The following is a 21693-nucleotide window of genomic DNA, read 5'->3' as shown; positions in this document are numbered from 1 at the left end:
GGATTTTTCCCATTTAAAAATGTAAAAATGTTTTCTTAGCTCATGGGCTGTATAAAAACTGGTAGTAGGCTAGAGTTGGCCCATGGGCTGTTAATTTGCCAATCCTTGATCTAGAGAGTTAAAATGCTATTTATTATTCTTGCTGGGGGATTGAGAGGGAGGGGAATGAGGTAGGAAAAATAATAGTAATTATTGGGCACTCATATTTAGTAAGCATTCTCCTAAGCACTATATATACAAATCATGTACACTCATTTAATACAACCATAGAAGGTAAGTAGGAATATTAGCCCCACTTTACAGATGGGGAGTCTGAAGCATAGAGAGACTAAATCATCTGTCGCATATCACACAGCTAATAGAGGCAGAGCGTGATACAATAGCTCACCAAGTTGGGTCTAGCACCCTCTATCTGAGCCATTATGCTGTACTGCCTTTCTGGGTGAAATATTGTCTTCTGGCAAAGACATATTTTCACAGGCATCCACATAGAAGATCTTTGTCCTGCCAGTTCCATTAAGCATTTGAACAAAAAGTTACAGAATGTTTGAAGTAATGTTTCCATTTGGAGGCAAGGGGACAGATGGCACTGTCTTACTTAGTAAAGAAGTCACTTTCCCTGAAGGTGTTTGAGCAGAGGTGGGATGACTTTTGTAGTCTTGCGGTTCCCTAGAAAGACTTTGGTTATTTTCTTTTCTATAAAATAAAAGTAAAAATTAACAATTCTTGATTTTTGAAATTTAAATCTGGCTAATTACTAAAGGAGCAAACAGCCTGAACACCTCCCCATAGCACACTCGGGCACCATCTCATTACATTTACAGGATTTGAGAGTCTGAATAACCAGAACTGCTGGAAGGAAATGATATGTCAGACTGTTTTGACCTATTGCTACAGGAACTGAGTGAATCTCCCTTAACCCCATCCCCACCACAACACACACACACACACACACACACACACGCTACACACGATTCTTCCCATCTATACCCTTCTTAGGTGAAAAGTATTTGAAGGTGGTGTTAGGGAAGACTTATTTATTAAGTAATTAAAATCATATATTATTAACTGAGTATATTAATTTATGGTCATATGAGAGAATGTTAATATGGAAAGATACCCAAGACAAATGGTAGAGACAAATATAGAACAGCATGTCTTGTGTTCCCAATTGTGTAAAAAACAATGTTGGTAGGGAGGAGATGGATGAGTACTGTGGAAGTTTTCTGAAAGGATAAAACAATATTGGTAGTCATTACTTCTGGGGAACGAGATAGGGATCTGGACGGGAGGAAATTACGTTTTTCATTGCGTACCCTTGTATCCTCTGAATTTTTAACCTGTATATTCTTAATTAAAATATCAATAAATACAGAAGTGTATTCTTCAACTGGATACCTGCTTCTTCATGGCATATATCCCCTACCCAAGCCAGAAAATCTTTCTTTACTTGAATCTCCTTTGACTACATTTACAGTTGCAAGCATTTTTCAATTAAAAATAACTTCTCCTGGGACTTGCCTTACACTACTAATGATGACAGAGAGAGAGTAAATGAATCAGTGTTGCTATTTGTTAGACTTTTGATGAGTGTTAGTGGGTAAAATGGGTTGAATGGTGGCTCCAAAAAATATTTTTACACATTTGAATCCCAGGAAACTGAATATTACCTTATATGGCCAAAGCTGTGATTGGGTTCAGGATCTTTAGAGGAGGATCATCCAAGGGGGCCCTAAGTGCAATCACATGCATCCCTGTGAGAGAGAAGCAGAGGGAGTTTTGAGGGAGAAGGGGAGGAAGAATTGTGACCACAGAGGCAGAGACTGGAGTGATGCACCACAAGCCCAGGAATTCCCAGAGCCCCCAGAAGCTGGAAGAGGCAGGGAACAGATTCTCCCATCTTTTGAGGGAGCACCTTCTTAGTGACACCTGACTTCAGGCACCTGGCTTCCACACTGTGAGAGAGAATAAATTGGCCGGGCGCGGTGGCTCATGCCTGTAATCCCAACGCTTTGGGAGGCCAAGGTGGGCGAATCACGAGGTCACGAGTTCAAGACCAGCCTGGCCAACATGGTGAAACCCCGTCTCTACTAAAAATAGAAAAAATTAGCTGGGCATAGTGGCAGGCACCTGTAATCCCAGCTACTTGGGAGGCTGAGGCAGGAGAATCGCTTGAAGCCAAGAGGTAGAGGTTGCAGTTAGCTGAGATTGTGCCACTGTACTCCAGCCTGGGCGACAGAGTGAGACTCTGTCTCATTAAAAAAAAAAAAAAGTGTGAGAGAGAGAGAATAAGTTTCTATTGGTTTGTTTTGTTTTTGTTTCTTGTTGTTGTTGTTGTTGTTTGAGATGGAGTTTTGCTCTTGTTGCCCAGGCTGGAGTCCAATGGCGCGATCTTGGCTCACCGCCACCTCCACTTCTCAGGTTCAAGCGATTCTCCTGCCTCAACCTCTCAAGTAGCTGGGATTACAGGCATGCACCATCATGCCTGGCTAATTTTGTATTTTTAGTAGAGACGGGGTTTCTCCATGTTGGTCAGGCTGGTCTCGAACTCCCAACCTCACGTGATCTGCCCACCTCAGCCTCCCAAAGTGCTGGGATTACAGGCGTGAGCCACTGTGCCTGGCCAAGTTTCTATTGTTTTAAGCCACCAGTTTCTGCTAGCTTGTTGCAGCAGCCTTAGGAAACTAATACAGTGGGGAAGAAAGTGCAACTAATAGCTAAAGTTTGGTTTCTGGATTCCATAAATGTAATCATGGTTTAATATTTAGTTTATATTTAATGTATAGATAATAAAATCATACTGTAGCCATTTTTACTCTCAGATGTCTTTTTGAGGTCTCTAATGTCGAAGAACATCATTTAAAGTTTGTGCTATGGCCAGGCATGGTGGCACATGCCTGTAATCCCAGCTACTTGGGAGGCTGAGGCAGGAGAATTGCTTGAATCTGGGAGGCAGAGGTTGTAGTGAGCCAAGGTCACACCATTGAACTCCAGCCTGGGGGACAAGAGCGAAACTCCGTCTCAGAAAAAAAAAAAGAGGTGCTATGGTTTGAATATGTCTCCCAAAGTTTGTGTGTTGGAAGCATAATTCCCAACACAATCATGTTGAGAAGTGGGGCCTTTAAGAAGTCATTAGATCATGAAGATGCTGCAATCACGAAGGGATTGATGGAGTTATTGTGGGAATAGGTTGATTCTCTCAGGAGTGGGTTCTTGATAAAAGGATGAGTTTGTCCCCCTTTTCCTAGTTCTGTCTAGTGTGCTATCTTGCCTTTTTGCCTTCTGCCATGGGATGATGCAGCATAAAGGCCTTCACCAGATACCAGCACCATGCTCTTGGACTTCTCAACCTCCAGAACTGTAAACCATATAAATTTCTATTGTTTATATAAAATTATGCAATTTCTGGTAGTCTTATAACAGAAAACAGACTAAGACAATATAGTTGTCCCTCAGTATCTGTGAGGGATTGGTTCCAGGACCTCCTAAGGATACCAAAATCCTTGGATGCTCAAATCCTTGATATAAAATGGCAGGTAGTATTTGCATATAACTATGTGCATCTTCCTGTATATTTTAAATAATCTCTAGATTACTTATAATACCTAATATTATGTGAATACTATGTAAGTAGTTGTTTTACTGTATTGTTGAGGGAATAATGACAAGAAAAAAAAGACTCTACACGTTCAGTACACAAGCAATTTTCTTTTTTTTTTTTTTTTTTGAGACGGAGTCTCGCTCTGTTGCCTAGGCTGGAGTGCAGTGGTACGATCTCGGCTCACTGCAACCTCTGTCTCCCAGCGATTCTCGTGCCTCAGACTCTAGAGTAGCTGGAATTACAGGCATGAGCCACTATGCCTGGCTAATTTTTGTATTTTTAGTAGAGACAGAGTTTCACCATATTGGCAAGGCTGGTCTTGAACTCCTGACCTCAGTTGATCTGCCCATCTCGGCCTCCCAAAGTGTTGGGATTACAGGCATAAGCCACCATGCCTGGCCTCACAAGCAACTTTTAAAAATATTTTTGATCCACAATGGTTGAATCCATGGATGTGGAGCCTATGGATGTGGAAGGCCAACTGTATGTGTTAGCATTAACCATATGTCAGAATAGTACCAGCTGCTAAAGAATCTACTGGGTGTTTCACAAATGTTTATAGCAAATTCTGTATTTTATAAAACATTCTTTTACTACAGAAAACATTCTATGACACTTAACACTATTATCAAAAAGTCTGACCCGGACCTATTATTGTAGGTAAAGCAGATGTTAATTGGTGTACCTAGGATTTCTGAAATAATGTCAAGACTTTCTTTGCCTCTACAAACCACCCTAAACACACACTTATCACCAATGTTCCCAGAGTCCCAGTGTGGCAAGTTTTATACTTCACATAGGTTTATACTTCATGTAGCCTGGATATCAAAGTGACAAAAATTTTATATAATTAAGGAGTACAACTTGATGTTTTGATATACGTATACATTGTGAAATGACCACCACAATGCATTAACTGTGAAATTATCAAAATGGAGTCACTAATGTCAAACTCTAACAAACAAAATGGACTTGAGGTCATGGAGGAGGGGCCCTCATTTGAGTATGCCTGTGATGGGAACTATGCAAAAAATTCCTCAAAACCACAGTATTCTAGATAAGCCACTTACACAAGGATACTCACCTAACAATGAATGTCTCCACCCATGAGCTACTGCCAACTCCTGCAACAAGCCCCTGTAACCAATGGTCTTTGTTTCAAAACAGTTTATGTGGACTTTTTGTTTTTAAAAGCTTCCCCTTTGCCACAACCCCTTTGGATAAGCCTGTGGTCAGCCATAGCATGCATATCCCAGATTGCAATCCCCTGCTATTCCCAAATAAACTCTGCTTTGGAGAGTTGGTCTCTGTTGTTCATTTTAGGTAGACATATCTTGTAGTTTAAGTTAACAAGTCACAGGATCAAGAAACACTTCATCTACACCTTCATCTAGATGAGATCCTAGAATTTAGGTCTCACATGACTGGATAAGATTTTTGGTCTTCCTTGCGGAGGGGCTGTGTGTTGTGTGTAATATAGGAGCAGATATTCATGACCAATTCACTTTCTCTACTACGACAGTATTATACCACCCATGTTTGCCACTCTGTGGGTAGACTATGCTTCTCCAGTCTCATGTTAGGCTTGTCCACATGATTTGCTTTGGTCAATGGTATATGAACAATTTGATTTACACCATATTCAAGCAAGAGCTTTGAATGTGCTTGCATGGTATGGTTTGTCCCTTGCTCCTGCTCTTCACTATAAAAAGTGTATGTCCCAAGTAGGGGCTATTCCATCAGTCTAGTGCCAGAAAAAGAAGACTGTGCTGTAATCTCTGCACTTTGGGAGGCCGAGGTGGGTGGATCACGAGGTCAGGAGATCGAGACTATCCTGGCTAACACGGTGAAACCTCGTCTCTACTAAAAAATACAAAAAATTAGCCGGGCATGGTGGCGGGCGCCTGTAGTCGCAGCTACTTGGGAGGCTGAGGCAGGAGAATGGCATGACCCTGGGAAGCACAGCTTGCAGTGAGCCGAGACAGCACCACTGCAATCTAGCCTGGGCACCAGAGTGAGACTTTATCTTAAAAAAAAAAAAAAAAGACAATGACTGTGGAGCACAGCCAAGCCAAGCAAGCCAAGCTGAGTCGAGCAGAGCTGCGGCTGACTCCCAGACCCAAGAACAAGAAACATTTGTTAAAAGTCACTAAGATCTGGAGTTATTGCTTATGATAGTCTATCCTCAGGAACACTCTGGGGGTAAAATAATATTTTATATATTAACTTTATTATATCCTTCTTTGTTTTTGAGATGGAGTTTCATTCTTGTTGCCCAGGCTGGAGTGCAGTGGCGCCATCTCAGCTCACTGCAACCTCCGCCTCCTGGGTTGAAGCAATTCTCCTGCCTCAGCCTCCCAGTAGCTGGGATTACAGGCATGCGCCACCATGCCTGGCTAATTTTGTATTTTTAGTAGAGAACAGGGTTTCACCACATTGGTCAGGCTGGTCTCGAACTCCTGACCTCAGGTGATCCACCTGCCTTGGCCTCCCAGAGTGCTGGGATTACAGGCATGAGCCATTGCGCCTGGCCTATATCCTTCCTTTCTATATCTGACTTTGAGGTTCTCTTGTGTTGAAGAATTTAAACACCAAATTTCTAATTCCAGTTCATTTTATTTTTATTAAAGTGCTTCAGTAGATGAACAGTGTTATCAACAATCAACCCAAACTTTACTGAAATATTCACAAATAAAAATCCTCTATAAGTCATTCAAATAATGTTTTTCTATGTAGTAAAAGTAATCACCATTGGAGATTGCTAAATTTGAATTTATTCCTAACCACATACATGGATTCTTAAATTGGGAGATTCAGCCTGGTTACCTTAATATATGGAGCTGGCTGTCAATACCTGAAAGCTAGTCCCAGCAAGTCTGTGAAAAAAATGATGTGATTGAGAACTAATCATTTATCCTTAGTGCTTCAGTTTCTCCATCTGCACTGAGAAGTAACCTTTCCTTAGAGAAGAGTTGTAAATAAATACAAAATGTTAAAGCTTAGCACACTTCTGTGCCTCAAAAAGCATTCATGTACATGCTTTTAAAAGGGCAACTTCTTTGTTCTTGACATAAATTGAATACTATCTGGCTTTAAAAGAAATGGATGGATGATTACTCTTTCCTTGAAAATTATCTTTTTACTCAAATCATATTAAAATCATACTAGTCTGACCATAGATTAATTTACAGGAGTCATGCTCAGTAAATTATTTGGTTGCAATAAGGACTACTATCCTACTTAGGTAAAACTTACAAATTATTTAAAAAAGTTTCATCCATTACTTACATTCTCCAAGACCTATCCATAAAGACAGAAATCCTGGTACTTTAAAGCACAAAGAAGTAAAATCCAAAATTTACTTATTAGATTTTGGTATTGCTCCCTTGGATACTGTCAAGTATTTTATTCATGTCCTCCAAATTATACTGTGGTTGACAAGGGGCAGAGTAAACAAATTTTGACTAGATCTCCCAGCATAAAGTGACCTGGTGCCATCATAAAAAGATTCAGTAGTGAATCTTTGGGGGAGAATCTAAGTTGGGGGAGAGGGGCAACATTTATAGTAAAAAAGCTTGAAGAGGCTGGGCACAGTGGCTCACACCTGTAATCCCAGCAACTCTGGGAGGCTGAGGAAGACAGATCACCTGGGGTCAGGAGTTTGAGATCAGCCTGGCTAACATGGTGAAATCCTGTTTCTACTAAAAATACAAAAACTTAGCCAGGCATGGTGGTGTGTGCCTGTAATCCCAGCTCCTTGGGAGGCTGAGGCAGGAGAATCACTTCAACCCAGGAGGCGGAGGTTGCAGTGAGCCGAGATCGTGCCATTGCACTCCAGCTTGGGCAACAAGAGCGAAACTCAGTCTCAACAAAAAAAAAAACAAAACAAAAAACAAAAAAAACCCACAAAAATCAAAAACAAAAACATATGATCCTAACTAAATCAGAAACTTTTTTAAAAACCTTGTTTGTCTTGAGAAGTATGTGATTTTGCTATAAAAGAGAAATATAAAGAGGCTGGTACATCAATTCTTATATTTTCAATGAAATGTGCAATACTTTTAGGTAGAAACAGTATTGCTAAATCTCCACATGACACTTTGAAACTGCTAGCAATAAAAGGGAAAAAAATCATTAATCAATATTGGAGAAAAAGAAAAATGGTAAGCTGTGATGCTCTTACTGTTCTTTTCAATTAGAAAAATATATTGATCATGAGCACAAGTGGACATACCATCTGAATAAATAAAGCCTCCTGTAGTTAACTTGTCATTTAAAAAATGAATTGGATGAAAAGGATAATTTTCTGTAGTGTGCTCAGCCATTTTAAGACTGGAGTCATTTAGGAAAAATACGAAACATCCTTAGAAAGGACCTGAATATTTCATATTGGTTGTGGCTCTTTAAAAATGGCAGAGCATTCCATGCCCTATACAGAGTACACAAGGAAATAATTTTCACATTGAATATAGATCTCTTACAGAATGAGGAAAAAAACACTTTACACAACACCCTTTTCTATAACATGCAGTATTGAGGGAATAGTAAATCATCATCCTTCAAAAAGAAGGTGCAGGTGCTCTAAAATAATCTTAGAGTTAATGATTTTAGAAAGAGGCTGTCCAAATTTGAAATTTAAAATGCAAACTTAATTTCAAAGTTGGTTTTTCCAAATCTCTGATAAGTCCTAGGAATCCAGGGTGAGCAAGAAGAAAACTTTCTCCCTATTTTATGACTTGTACCTCCCACTATCTGTGATGAATGCCGTGGGTCAAATGCTGTAACAAATTTCCTCTTTTAGAGCTAGCAAAGGCTAGCCTGGTTCTAGCCAAGACTAACGCAGGAAGAGGTCCTACCAAAGAGCTTGTCTAGGACTGATCCACCAAAAGATTTCCTAGGCCAACTGGGCACCCAACGGACCCCAGGGCAAGTTGATCATTTTGTTGTGATTCAGGATCCCACCCTTGCACCATCTCTAGGACCAAGAGCCCCCAGAAGAGCCCTGAACAATACTGGATGTTCTTAGGCTGATCTTCCTGTGGCAAGCACTCCTAGAACTGGTAACAAAGCCTGTATGAACAGGGTAGGCAGAGCACCATTTATTGGAGCTGACCTCCATCTATTGATGCTTGTTGAACTTAGTCAGTGATTCTGGAGCAGCTCCTCCCAACAGATGGGCTGTGAAAACACCTCTCTCTCGAGCCAGAGCTCATATGAATAGTGGAAATCTTCAGGCAGATCCAACCTCTGCCCCAGCACACTCTGCAAGCAGTTATCCACAGGTGAAAATTCAGAGTCCTGGGGTCTGTCATACCGACGGCTATTAAAAGCCTCAATGTTGGCCCTCAAGGTACATTCTTCTGCTTGGAAGTCCCATGGCCTGGCATCGATGTCTGTGTTGGAAAGAGAGGAAGAAAAATACATTTAATGCAAGACACTGCTCCTCTTACCACAGATCATGGTTCCAAAAATGGAACTGCTCAGAATTTTTTTTTTTTTTTTTTTTGTAAAAAGCAATGTACAAAGTAAGTATACAGCATGCTGACACTTAGGTTTAAAAAATACATATATGCTCCCATGCATAAGCTTGTATATGCAGAAATTACCTTTGGAAGGGTAGCCTAGAAAGTAGTAATAGTGGTTACCTATGAGAAAGGAAATGAGGGCCCAGAGGGAGGTGGACTTCTTCTATTGCATTTCCTTTTCATTATTTCCCTTTCTTACTGGCTTTATGTATTACTAGTTATATGTATTATATTTCCCAAAAGGGTAATTAAATTCCTTTTATGCAGCTTTCCCTAGGGGATGAGTGTGCCATCTGAATGGAATAGCCAGCTCTCAAGGAATGGGAAGGGGTAAGAGGGATATAACATGGAGAATCAGAATGGACCAATTACTGAAGACTTCCCTGATTCTGTGGAATCTCCTCCAGCATGTGATAGATCTATATATCAGCTTATTTTAAGATGATGAGGTGACAGCTTCAATGAAGGTAAAAACAGAAAACAGATAATCTGTTTTGCTTCTATTCACTTAGACACTTATTTCAGAGCTAAAGATACAAATCTCCCAGATCTCTCATGTCCTACATGCAAGGGTTTATCATAAGGAAGTGTAGTGTGAGTTTGGGCTCATAAGGGCAGCAACAACAGATGTGCCATTTGCAGGATAAAACATTTTTATGTTTTAAAAACGTACAAGAATTTAATAGATAATTGTGCTTTATGTCTTATAGCAGACGTTGCATCCTGGCTTGTTATGTGCCTATCATATGTTTCCTTTAGTTCTCTAAACCCTTTTTTAGTGAAAAGACAGTCCCTCACTACCACAAATTATGCAGTTGAGTTTCCCACATTTGGGGGAATAGCAGGGGTCAGCATATCTGGAGTAAAATGGATAAGCCTTGTCCTGGGAAAACCACCTTCATGATCATGGTATTTTCCCTGCCAGGTAAGTAAGTAGAGTTCTCTGAACTCTTTACTACATCATCCTTTAAAATTCAAGCAGGTTACAAACCCAGCAAAGACAAGTCATTACCAAAAATTCTCAAATACAATTATGGAAATAATGGTCAAATACAAAACAATAAAAAAGCTCTCCAGAATAAATTTTTCCAAACTCTGATCAATCTTACAAGTTCTGGTAGTTCAACCAAATATCTTGCCTTCTGAGGTGAGGCAATGTACAGTTCCCAAGATTACCTAGAACATACTACAGCCAAAAAGGTTTAAACTGAATTCATCAAACCTTTAGATTTAACTTCAAGTTTACAGGTAATACCATAGATAGAGGAATAAAGTAGGTAACACCACAAAGAAGAAAACAGACAAATCCTTTTGCAGGACAACTGGCCTAGTTCTTCAATTAGTTAGCATTAATGGTGGGTGCGGGGAGACTGCTAGAGGCCAAGCATGGTGGCTTACGCCTGTAATCCCAGCACTTTGGGAGGCCAGGGCAGGAGGATCCCTTGAGTCCAGGAGTTCAAGACCAGCCTGGGCAACACAGGGAGAGACTCCATCTCTACAAAAAAAATTTAAAAATTAGCTGGGTGTGGTGGTGGTATGCATCTGTAGTCCCAGCTACTTGGCAGTTGGGAAGATCACTTGAGCCCAGGAAGTCGGGGCTGCAGTGAGCCATTATCATGCCACTGCTTTCCAGCCTGGGCAACAAAGCTGGACTCCGTCTCAAAAAAAAAAAAAAAAAAAAAAGGCCGGGCGCGGTGGCTCAAGCCTATAATCCCAGCACTTTGGGAGGCCGAGAAGGGCGGATCACAAGGTCAGGAGATCGAGACCATCTGGGCTAACACGGTGAAACCCCGTCTCTACTAAAAAATACAAAAAACTAGCCAGGCGAGATGGCAGGTGCCTGTAGTCCCAGCTACTAGGGAGGCTGAGGCAGGAGAATGGCGTGAACCCGGGAGGCAGAGCTTGCAGTGAGCTGAGATCTGGCCCCTGCACTCCAGTCTGGGCGACAGAGCAAGACTCTGTCTCAAAAAAAAAAAAAAACAAAAAAACCAGAAAACAAAAATAATTAACATATATATAACAACCACATGTAACCTGTGGTCCTGGATTGGATTCTGACTTGGAAAAATCGCTATAAAGTACATTTTGAGACAACTAGAAAATTGTGAATATGAACTTCATTAGATGAAATGAAAATGTACTAACATGAAAAGGTAGAGATGATGTTAAAAGAGAAAATTACAAAATAGCATACATAACTTGCTTTCATTTTAATAAAATATGCATATATATGTATAGAAAAAGATCTGGAGGAATATACAATAAGATGTTAATGGTGGCAATTTCTGGATAGTACAAATATGGCATAAATATAATATAGTAGGGCCGGGCACGGTGGCTCAAGCCTGTAATCCCAGCACTTTGGGAGGCTGAGACGGGCAGATCACGAGGTCAGGAGATCAAGACCATCCTGGCTAACACGTGAAACCCCGTCTCTACTGAAAAAAAAATACAAAAACTAGCCGGGCGAGGTGGTGGGCGCCTGTAGTCCCAGCTACTCGGGAGGCTGAGGCAGGAGAATGGTGTAAACCCGGGAGGCGGAGCTTGCAGTGAGCTGAGATCTGGCCACTGCACTCCAGCCTGGGTGAAAGAGCAAAACTCCGTCTCAAAAAATAAAAAATACGCCGGGCGCGGTGGCTCAAGCCTGTAATCCCAGCACTTTGGGAGGCCGAGACAGGCGGATCACAAGGTCAGGAGATCGAGACCATCCTGGCTAACATGGTGAAACCCCGTCACTACTAAAAAATACAAAAAAAAAAAAACTATCCGGGCAAGGTGGCGGGCGCCTGTAGTCCCAGCTACCCGGAAGGCTGAGGCAGGAGAATGGCGTAAACCTGGGAGGCGGAGCTTGCAGTGAGCTGAGATCCGGCCACTGCACTCCAGCCTGGGCGACGGAGCCAGACTCCGTCTCAAAAAAAAATAAAAAATAAAAAATAAAAATAAAAATAAAAAAAATAATATAGTAAAATGTTTGTTTGCTTATATTTTCTATCTTTTTTTTCCTAACTGCTTTGTAATAATAACAAGTTGTTTTAATTTAAAAAATCTTTTGGAGAAAGCTGTCATTTAAAAGAATGTTTTGGAAAGGCAATTATCTTTCAATTTACTTGTTTTATAAAATGGATTTTTGTAGTTTACATAGGACAAGGGTACATATTAGAATTTGAGGCATAACCTTAAAGTTTGGTGTATTAATGCCTGACCTATAATCACATACTTTTTCATCTAAAATATGTAACAATTCATGCCAAAAGAGGAGTGATAAATATTTATTTAGTTTTGTCTAAACCCCAGGAAACTCCAGGAAGTCAAGAGCTTTGGGAAGACTCACCATTCCCGTAAGCCCAGTCATCGTTCATGCGGTGACGCACTTTCTGGTAAATGGCTGACATGGTTTTCATGTTGCTTTTCCTCCATTGGCGCCCCAGGTACTTGGTCTGTATCTTTAGTAGCTTTAGGACATAAAGTTGCAGCATGGCCTGTTTGACCTTGAGGGCCCGCTTTAAGATTGGTGCCGATTTAAACACTACCAGCATCTGTTCATTGAAAGAAGGGTGGGGTAAACATCTAACGTTTCTTGGAATTTCCACTTTACAGACAAATTAAACCAAACCTAGCTAGCCTCAGAAATCCCTGGGGAGCTTTCAGGGATCTATGGTCCGGGCTCTACCTAGATCTAATCTTCAAGAATATATAGGGAGGCTGGGCAAGGTGGCTCATGTCTGTCATTCCAGCACTTTGGGAGGCTGAAGCCAGTGGATCACCCACCACCCTGGCCAACATGATGAAACCCCATCTCTACTGAAAATACAAAAATTAGCTAGGCGTGGTGGCGTGGGCCTGTAATCCCAGCTACCAAGGAGGCTGAGGCACGTGAATTGCTTGAACCCAGGTGGCGGAGGTTGCAGTGAGCTGAGATCATGTACTACAGCCTGGGTGACAGAGTGAGACTCTGTCTCAAAAAAATAAAATTATATATAGATAGATAGATAGATAGATAGATAGATAGATAGATAGATAGATAGAACTATTCCATTCATATTTTATTATTCAAAGTTTTCAATATTCAAAGCATATGGTATAAAATGAAAAGAAAATTTTGTCAGCCACACATATAAATTCCACTGTCACAGTTTTTTGTTTATTTTCTGGAGATACTTCTATGTATGCATACATTACTTATATTTTTTTGTTTTGTTTTGTTTTGAAGATGGAGTCTCACTCTGTCGCCCAGGCTGGAGTGCAGTGGTGCAATCTCGGTTCACTGCAACCTCCACCTCCTGGGTTCAAGCGATTCTCCTGTCTCAGCCGCCCCTGAGTACAGGTGCCCGCCACCACACCCAGCTAATTTTAGTAGAGATGGCGTTTCATCATGTTGGTCAGGTTGGTCTCAAACTCCTGACCTCAAGTGATCCTTTCACAGTGCTGGGATTACAGGCATGGGCCATCACACCCAGCCTACTTCTGTTTTTTAACACAAATGGTAGCCAACTACATATCCTGCCACACTGTTCTTTACCTGTTTTTTTTTATTGAATATATTTTGAAAATCATTCCGTATCACTATAGAACTGCCTCATTCTTTTACTTTTTTTAAATAGAGATGGGGTCTTATCATGTTGCCCAGGCTGGTCTCAAACTCTTGGGCTCAAGCAATCCTCCTGCCTCAGCCTCCCAAAGTGCTGGGATTACAGGCATGCACCTCTGAGCCTGGCTGCTCATTCTTTTTAATGATTGCATAATATTCTATTATAAGGACGTACCATCATTTATTTAACCAGTTGGTCCTGCTTAATGAACATTTAGCTTGTTTCCAAGCTTTCGCTATTATTATTTTTTTTGAGACAGAGTCTCGCTCTGTTGCCCAGCCTGGAGTGCAGAGCTGAGTGAGATCTCGGCTCACTGCAACCTCTGCCTCCCAGGTTCAAGTGATTCTCCTGCCTCAGCCTCCTGAGTAGCTGGAATTACAGGTGCCTGCCACCATTCCCGGCTAATTTTTGTATTTTTAGTAGAGATGGGGTTTCCCTGTGTTGGTCATAGGGAACTGGTCTCGAACTCCTGACCTTGTTATCTGCCTGCCTCTTCCTCCCAAAGTGCTGGGATTACAAGCATGAGCCACCGCGACCAGCCAAGCTTTCATTATTATAAACAATGTTGCAATGATAAACCTCGCACTTGTATCATTTGGGAATGTGTGTAATCCAGACAACACTGCTAGTTTCCCTGCTAGAGTTGCCCTGAGGGAGGGTCTGACATTTGGACCCCTGAAAAGAAATGGACTGATAAGTAATCATCTAATATAGAATAAGTGCCCAGAATTATGAGATGTTAAATCTCATGCAGCATTCAGTGTCTATATATGGAGATCACAAACCAGGCAGCACACAAATATTTACTAGTGATCTTTTAAAAATTCAGTCAGATGGACAACTCCATGATGTAAAACCACACTCACCATGGTCCGGGAATGTTTCCATTTGGTCAGTTTATTGAGCAGCCTCAGGAGGTTGATGCAGGAAAAGAGGTTCCTCCAGCAGAACTGGCTGTTGTCTCCAGCTTCCTAAAATAGGGAACATCCATCATTATCTTAATACCTACAAGGCTTTAATTCCCACAGAAGCCTGGAAGTCAATGTTGGTCAGTTTAGGTGAGGCCTTCCTGTATGAAATAATACCTCCTCACCTTCCTGTTTCTTAACACACTGAGGTCTCCAAAGCCCACGGTTTGAAAACCCCCTCAGCTGCCAATCCTGGAAGACTCTACCTACAGCATGCGTTGGTTAGAAAGATGATACATGAACACAGGAACCTGATTCAAGCAAGTTTTCTTGTGTAGCTTATTGCTCTAGGATGAGAAAAGAGATGAGAGAATTTTACCCCTATATACAGGTACTTTGCGCTTATATAAACTATGTTTGTAATTGTTAGGATTAGGTCTAATTCTCGTAGATTTTAAACTATGTTGGATGGCTCTGATATCTATTATAGTTGAATTTTTTTTTTTTTTGAGACAGAGTCTTGCTCTGTCCCCCAGGCTGGAGTGCAGTGGCTGGATCTCAGCTCACTGCAAGCTCCGCCTCCTGGGTTTATGCCATTCTCCTGCCTCAGCCTCCCGAGTAGCTGGGACCACAGGCGCCCGCCACCTCGGCCGGCTAGTTTTTGTGTGTGTGTGTGTTTTTTGTATTTTTAGTAGAGACGGGGTTTCACCGTGTTAGCCAGGATGGTCTCGATCTCCTGACCTAGTGATCCGTCCGTCTCGGCCTCCCAAAGTGCTGGGATTACAGGCTTGAGCCACCGCGCCCGGCCAGTTGAATTTTTTTTAAATCAACCTCAACCCTCCTTTATCAAACCATATTACAGTCAGATACTTAATTCTTCAGCATGGAAGGAAAAATGGCAGATGGTTTATTCTAATCAGGTATTTTTCTTATATATTTTTTGATAGTTTGTGAACACCTAACCAGAGACAACAGATGGATGTCAGATTAAAAGCAGGTATCTACTCATAGAAACATTTTTCAGAAATAAAAATATGAGTCCTTATGTGAATTTGGGGCTTGCAAATACATACTGGTGTCAGAAGCTATATAAATCAATGAGCACACGTGACAGCCAAATTAACATCTTGGAAATTCCTCACATCCACAGTGTGATAGGAGAATGTAGGAGTAGACGACATGTAGAAGTGAACTGCTGTCTGGTGAATGGAAAATTACCTCTTCCTCCCTCAAATTAATTTGAAGCAACACAGGCATATAGCTAATGTAGAATGAACATCTGAGGTTTTTGAGAGTATTAGGCTTTCCTAATACCTAATACTGAGAGCCAAAAAGTTTCAGGGAAATTTCTTATTTAGAAATATTATTTATAGGTCAGAAATATTATTTATAGATCAGGTAATCCCAGCACTTTGGGAGGCCGAGGCAGGCAGATCGAGACCTGAGTTCAGGAGTTCGAGACCAGCTTGGCCAACATGGTGAAACTCCATTTCTACTAAAAAAATAAAAAAAATAGCTGGGCATGGTGGCAGGCGCCTATAATCACAGCTACTTGGGAGGCTGAGGCAGGAGAATCACTTGAACCCAGGAGGCAGAGGTTGCAGTGAGCTGAGACCATGCCATTGTACTCCAGCCTGGGCAACAAGAGAGAAACTCCATCTCAAAGAACAGAAATATTATTTATAAATAATATTCTCCATCCTATAGTAAATGTTCAACATTGTCCCAGGAGAACCATCTGTCTGCTTCTAGGGAAAACTTTTATGGGACTTTCTGCTCTAGTGCATCAGCTAGTCTGGCCTGCCCCAAATAGACCAAGTTCTACAGACATTATATCTTGTGTGGTTAGGAGAGACAGGCAGACTTTCAATTTTTTTTTTTTTTTTTGAGAGAGAGTTTTGCTTTTGTTGCCCAGACTGGAGTGCAATGGGGCGATCTCGGCTCACCGCAAACTCTGCCTCCCGGGTTCAAGTGATTCTTCTGCCTCAGCCTCCTGAGTAACTGGGATTATAGGCATGCACCACCACACCTAGCTAATTTTGTATTTTTGGTAGAGATGGGGCTTCTCCATGTTGGTCGGGATGGTCTCAAACTCCCAATCTCAGGTAATCCGCCTGCCACAGCCTCTCAAAGTGCTGGGATTATAGGCGTGAGTTACCGCGCCCGGCCAGAGTTTTAAATTTTTAAGACACAAGGGAAACACAAAACATATGGGATAAGCAAGTGTATTTCTACTGTGAGCTTCCTTCATCCTGATTTTCAATACGGTAGAGGCATAAAAAGCCTTGCATTCCTCAGTATCTCAAAGAATAATATGGGAGAGAAGGCATCCCCTTGTAGAAGCAGCATTATGGAATAGATACCAGAATACCTGGATTATGCCTCATCCCTGACTGTATGATCTTAGGTAAATCATTTTCCTTGTTTCTTGTAGGAGGTTGAACTAGCTAATCTTTAAGATCACTTCAGCTCTGAGCATTCTATAATTCCGTGATATTCGTGGACTTTCTCCAGTTGAAAAGAACTGCCTCATTCTTTTTAATGGTTACCTAATATTGTATTGCAAGTATGTACCATAATTTATTTAACCAGTTGGCCCTATATTAGTAGGCATTTAGGTTATTACCAATCTTTCAATTTTTCCTTTTCTGAGACAGAGTCTGACGCTGTTGCCCAGGCTTGAGTGCAGTGGTGTCATCTCGGCTCACCGCAACCTCTGCCCCCCGGGTTCAAGCAATTCTCCTGCCTCAGCCTCCCAAGTAGCTGGGACTACAGACGCCTGCCACCACGCCCAGCTAATTTTTCTATTTTTAGTAGAGATGGGGTTTTACCATGTTGGCCAGGCTGGTCTTGAACTCCTGACCTAGGGTGATCTGCCTGCCTTGGTCTCCCAAAGTATTGAGATTACAGGCTTGAGCTATTGCGCCTGGTCTTTTTTTTTTTTTTTTTGAGACAGAGTCTAGCTCTGTTGCCCAGGCTGGAATACAGTGGATCAATCTCGGCTCACTGCAACCTCCACTTTCTGGGTTCGAGCTATTCTCCTGTCTCAACCTCCCAAGTAGCTGGGATTACAGGCATAGGCCACCACACCCAGCTAAGTTTTGTATTTTTAGTAGAGATGGAGTTTCTCCATGTTGGCCAAGCTGGTCTTGAACTCCTGACCTCAAGTGATCCACCCGCCTTGGCCTCCCAAAGTGCTGGGATTACACGCATGAGCTACCACATGCCTGAACCCCAATTTTTCATTATTATAAACAATGCTGCAATGAATAATCTTAGACTTATAACATTTGGCATCTGGGATGTGTGACTGTAATCCAAACAACTTTGCTAACTTCCCTAGCAGAGATGCTCTGAGGGAGGGTCCATATTTAAATCCCAAAAAGAAATGGACTGGTGATTAATCAAGTAAAGTTTTCTTTCTTTGTTTTGAGTTGGACTCTTGCTGTGTCACTCAGTTTGGAGGGCAGTGGCGCCACCTCAGCTCACTACAACCTCCGCCACCTGGTTCAAGTGATTCTCGTGCCTCAGCCTCCTGAGTAGTTGGGATTATAGATGTGCACCACCACGCCCAGCTAATTTTTGTATTAGGAGAGATGGGGTTTCACCATGCTGGCCAGGCTGGTCTCGAACTCCTGGCCTTAAGTGATTCACCCGCCTCAGCCTCCCAAAGTGCTGGGATTACAGGCGTGAGCCACCGTGCTCCACCAAGTAGTTTTAAAAGTGAAGTTTTGGACTGGGTGCAGTGGCTAACACTTGCAATTCCAGCACTTTGAGAGGCCAAGGCAGACGGATCACAAGGTCAGATAGAGACCATCCCGGCCAACATGGTGAAACCCCATCTGTACTAAAAATACAAAAATTTGTAGGACATGGTGGCGCACACCTATAGTCCCAGCTACTTGGGAGGCTGAGGCAGGAGAATCGCTTGAACCCGGGAGGCAGAGGTTGCAGTGAACCAAGATTGCGCTACTGCACTCCAGCCTGGTAACCGAGTGAGACGCCGTCTCAAAAAAAAAAAAGTGAAGTTTTGAGTAAGGGTAAGCCATTTGTGGCTGTTGCCTTTTCCTTAGGGCTCAGTCTCAAGAATTCCAGGAAAGGAACCCAAGTTCCCTCTCTGAAGATAGTCTCAGCTGCCCATGGCCTTGCTCTCCCTTCCTCCTTTTTTCTTTCTTCTTTTTTTTTTTTTTTTTTTTTGAGGCAGGGTCTTACTATTTTTTTTTTGAGACAGAGTCTCACTCTGTTGCCCAGGCTGGAGTGCAGTGGCGCTATCCTTGGCTCACTGCAACCTCCGTCTCCCGGGTTCAAGCTATTCTCCTGCATAAGCCCCTCAAGTAGCTGGGATTACAGGCACATGCCACCATGCCCAGCCAATTTTTCTATTTTTAGTACAGACAGGGTTTCACCATGTTGGCCAGGCTGGTCTCAAACTCCAGACTCTCAGGTGATCTGCCCACCTTGGCCTCCCAAAGTGCTGGGACTACAGGTGTGAGCCACTGCACCTGGCTGGGTCTTACTATTTTGCCTGGGCTGGGCTCAAACTCATCATCCTCCCACTTCAGCTTCCCAAGTAGCTGGAACTATAGGCATGTGCCAATTCTCTTTTCCTTCTGATACTACTTCCCCAGACAACTGTAACTAGCTCCACTTCTCACATCAGATGTTGCCAGGAGCTGGCACTGAAAGCACACACACTGGTCAGTGGCTCTCTCAGGATGGCCACCAAACCCTAGCTTGTTCTGTTTCCCTTGCTTGCAGCAGGCTCTACCTGCAGCACTGCTCTAGCCTGTGCCTGTTCCCACCCAACAGATAACTTTTTCCCAACAGGTCTTCGGTTCCACAGGTACCTGTTCATATTTGCCAAACTTGAGAGTTTTTCTTCATGTTTATATTCATTTAAGGCAGGTCACCTTTCTCTTATTTTTTTTTCTTCAAGACCCAGCATATTAAAATGGAAGCCTCTATGAGGAGATATCACTTGTGAACAGCAGCACACGTCACATTCTCTTGTTCCTGGTACTTCATATTAACCAAAGCAAGACCTTTACTTCCTTTGTATTAACTAAAGTTAAAAAAGAAAACATACTCACAACCTACTCTCACGAATATTTGTTTGCAGTATGCCTTAGGTCTAAAGATTCAGTTCAAGGACTACATCCCACCCTTTCAGAGTATCTACAGGGCACTATGAGGGCTGTATTCTTAAAGATCCATCTATCACCCAGGTGAGTGAGCCAAGGCAAATAAAATCTAGGCTATGCCAATTATGTAGCTAATTAATTCAGATGACTAAGGGAAGAATGGAGCATTTCTTCCTTTTGGATTGAGGAAATCATATTGGTTAGAATGTGAGCACCAGAAGGAATGTAGTTGCTCTAGTCCCAATTATGTCATCCACAGAAACAAAAACTGGGGCCCAGAAAGGGGAAGGGGCTTGCCCAAAGTCACATGATAAGCACCCAATCACCAGTACTCAGTCAATTTGAAGACTCTTTGTTTACTGTTCACCTTCTAGCTGCACTTCTGGAATCCTGCACACAGAAGGCAATTCAGAGGAAATTTAGTTGGATCCCCTGCTTTCCGAACTTCTTGAACACTCAATGGTGGAAAAGCACATTCTTCGGTCCTACCATAATTCGTACTTCAAACCAGAAGAAAATAATCGTTCCCAGGAAAAACAAGAACAAAAAACAGTGAGGTTTCCTTCTTTAAATGGAAGCATTTGACTGAATCTAGTCAGCCTATGATCAGTTTGACCTTTTAAAGAAGGGCTACTAAGGGTGAGATCTAATACTATATCTCAAACCTCCTCAACAGCTTACTGAAGTCCCTATGTGACAAATGAGCTCTGCACTGATAAATCAAAATTATTAATATTAACTTGGCTATTTTATAATGAATCTAGGGGAATTTTATAGTCCAAGGAAAGTTGGATGCTTATCTAATGACCCAACTTTCCTTCCTTTATAGATGAAATTTCTATAGCCTACAGGAAACCTGCTCAAGATCCCTTATAGTTATAAGTGGCAAAGCCAGGTTTGTTTGTCTTTTCCATACTACCTAGTCTATTTCTCTGCTTTGTGCTTCAGGCTTTCCTGGCCATGTTAGCCCTGCATTTATTTGAAACTATTAAAAAAACGTATGCTGGCCAGGCATGGTGGCTCACACCTGTAATCCCAGCACTTTGGGACGTCAAGGCAGGAGGATTGCTTGAGACCAGGGATTTGAAACAAGCCTGGGCAACATAGTGACACTTTGTTTCTACAAAAAATATAAAAAATTAGCCAGGCGTGGTGACATGTGCCTCTAGTCCCAGCTACTCGGGAGGCTGAGGTGGGAAGATCACTTGAGCCCGGAGGGTAGGTTGCAGTGAGCCAAGATCACACCACTGCACTCTAGCCTAAGTGACAGGGTAAGGCTCTGTCTAAAAAAAAAAAAAAGCTAGGTCTTAATACTTAACTGATATCAAATTCATGGTAATAACTATTACTTGACAAATGATTCTTTTGATTCATTTCTCTATTATGGTTCACATAACTGAAAATGAAATCCTATTTTTATTTGAAACTTTCTTTTTTTGACTATTACAAGTTTATCTAACAAATTTTTTTTTTTTTTTTGTGAGACAGAGTGTCGCTCCTGTTGCCCAGGTTGGAATGCAGTGGCGCGATCTCTGCTCACTGCAACCTCTGCCTCCCAGGTTCAAGTGATTTTCCTGCCTCAGCCTCCCAAGTAACTGGGATTACAGATGCCCGCCACCACACCCAGCTAATTTTCGTATTTCGTAATTTTCCCAGCACTTTGGGAGGCCGAGGTGGGTGGATCACAAGGTCAGGAGTTCAAGACCAGCCTGGCCAACGTGGTGAAACCCCATCTCTACTAAAAATACAAAAATTAGCCGGGTGTGGTGGCGAGTGCCTGTAATCCCAGTTACTTGGGAAGCTGAGGCAGGAGAATCGCTTGAACCCAGGAGGTGGAGGTTGCAGTGAGCCAAGACCACACCACTGCACTCCAGCCTGGCAACAGAGCGAGACTCTGTCTCAAAAAAAAAAAAAAAAAAAAAAAAAAAA

General features: G+C 42.0%; 1 protein-coding gene and 1 pseudogene across 1 annotated transcript in view; both read right to left on the bottom strand.

Annotated features, from left to right (window-relative positions):
* Nucleotides 1-7859: 7859 nt before the first annotated feature.
* The window catches only part of STRIP2 (striatin interacting protein 2), a 56784-nt gene continuing 42950 nt past the window's right edge, over nt 7860-21693 (bottom strand). Inside the window, exons 19-21 of the mRNA XM_023223550.1 lie at nt 14582-14686; nt 12458-12662; nt 7860-8994 (exon numbers count right to left, since the gene is read on the bottom strand). Of these exons, the coding sequence (XP_023079318.1) occupies nt 8744-8994; nt 12458-12662; nt 14582-14686 (561 nt within the window). The 3' untranslated portion in view covers nt 7860-8743. The remainder of the gene's footprint in view (nt 8995-12457; nt 12663-14581; nt 14687-21693) is intronic.
* Nucleotides 9907-10059, bottom strand: LOC111550260 (annotated as a pseudogene).

The sequence above is a fragment of the Piliocolobus tephrosceles genome, chromosome 8 (assembly GCF_002776525.5).
Source record: "Piliocolobus tephrosceles isolate RC106 chromosome 8, ASM277652v3, whole genome shotgun sequence".
In the NCBI taxonomy this organism is placed as follows: Eukaryota; Metazoa; Chordata; class Mammalia; order Primates; family Cercopithecidae; genus Piliocolobus; species Piliocolobus tephrosceles.
The sequence above is the reverse complement of the archived record's forward strand: the minus strand, read 5'-3'. Positions and strand labels throughout refer to the sequence as shown.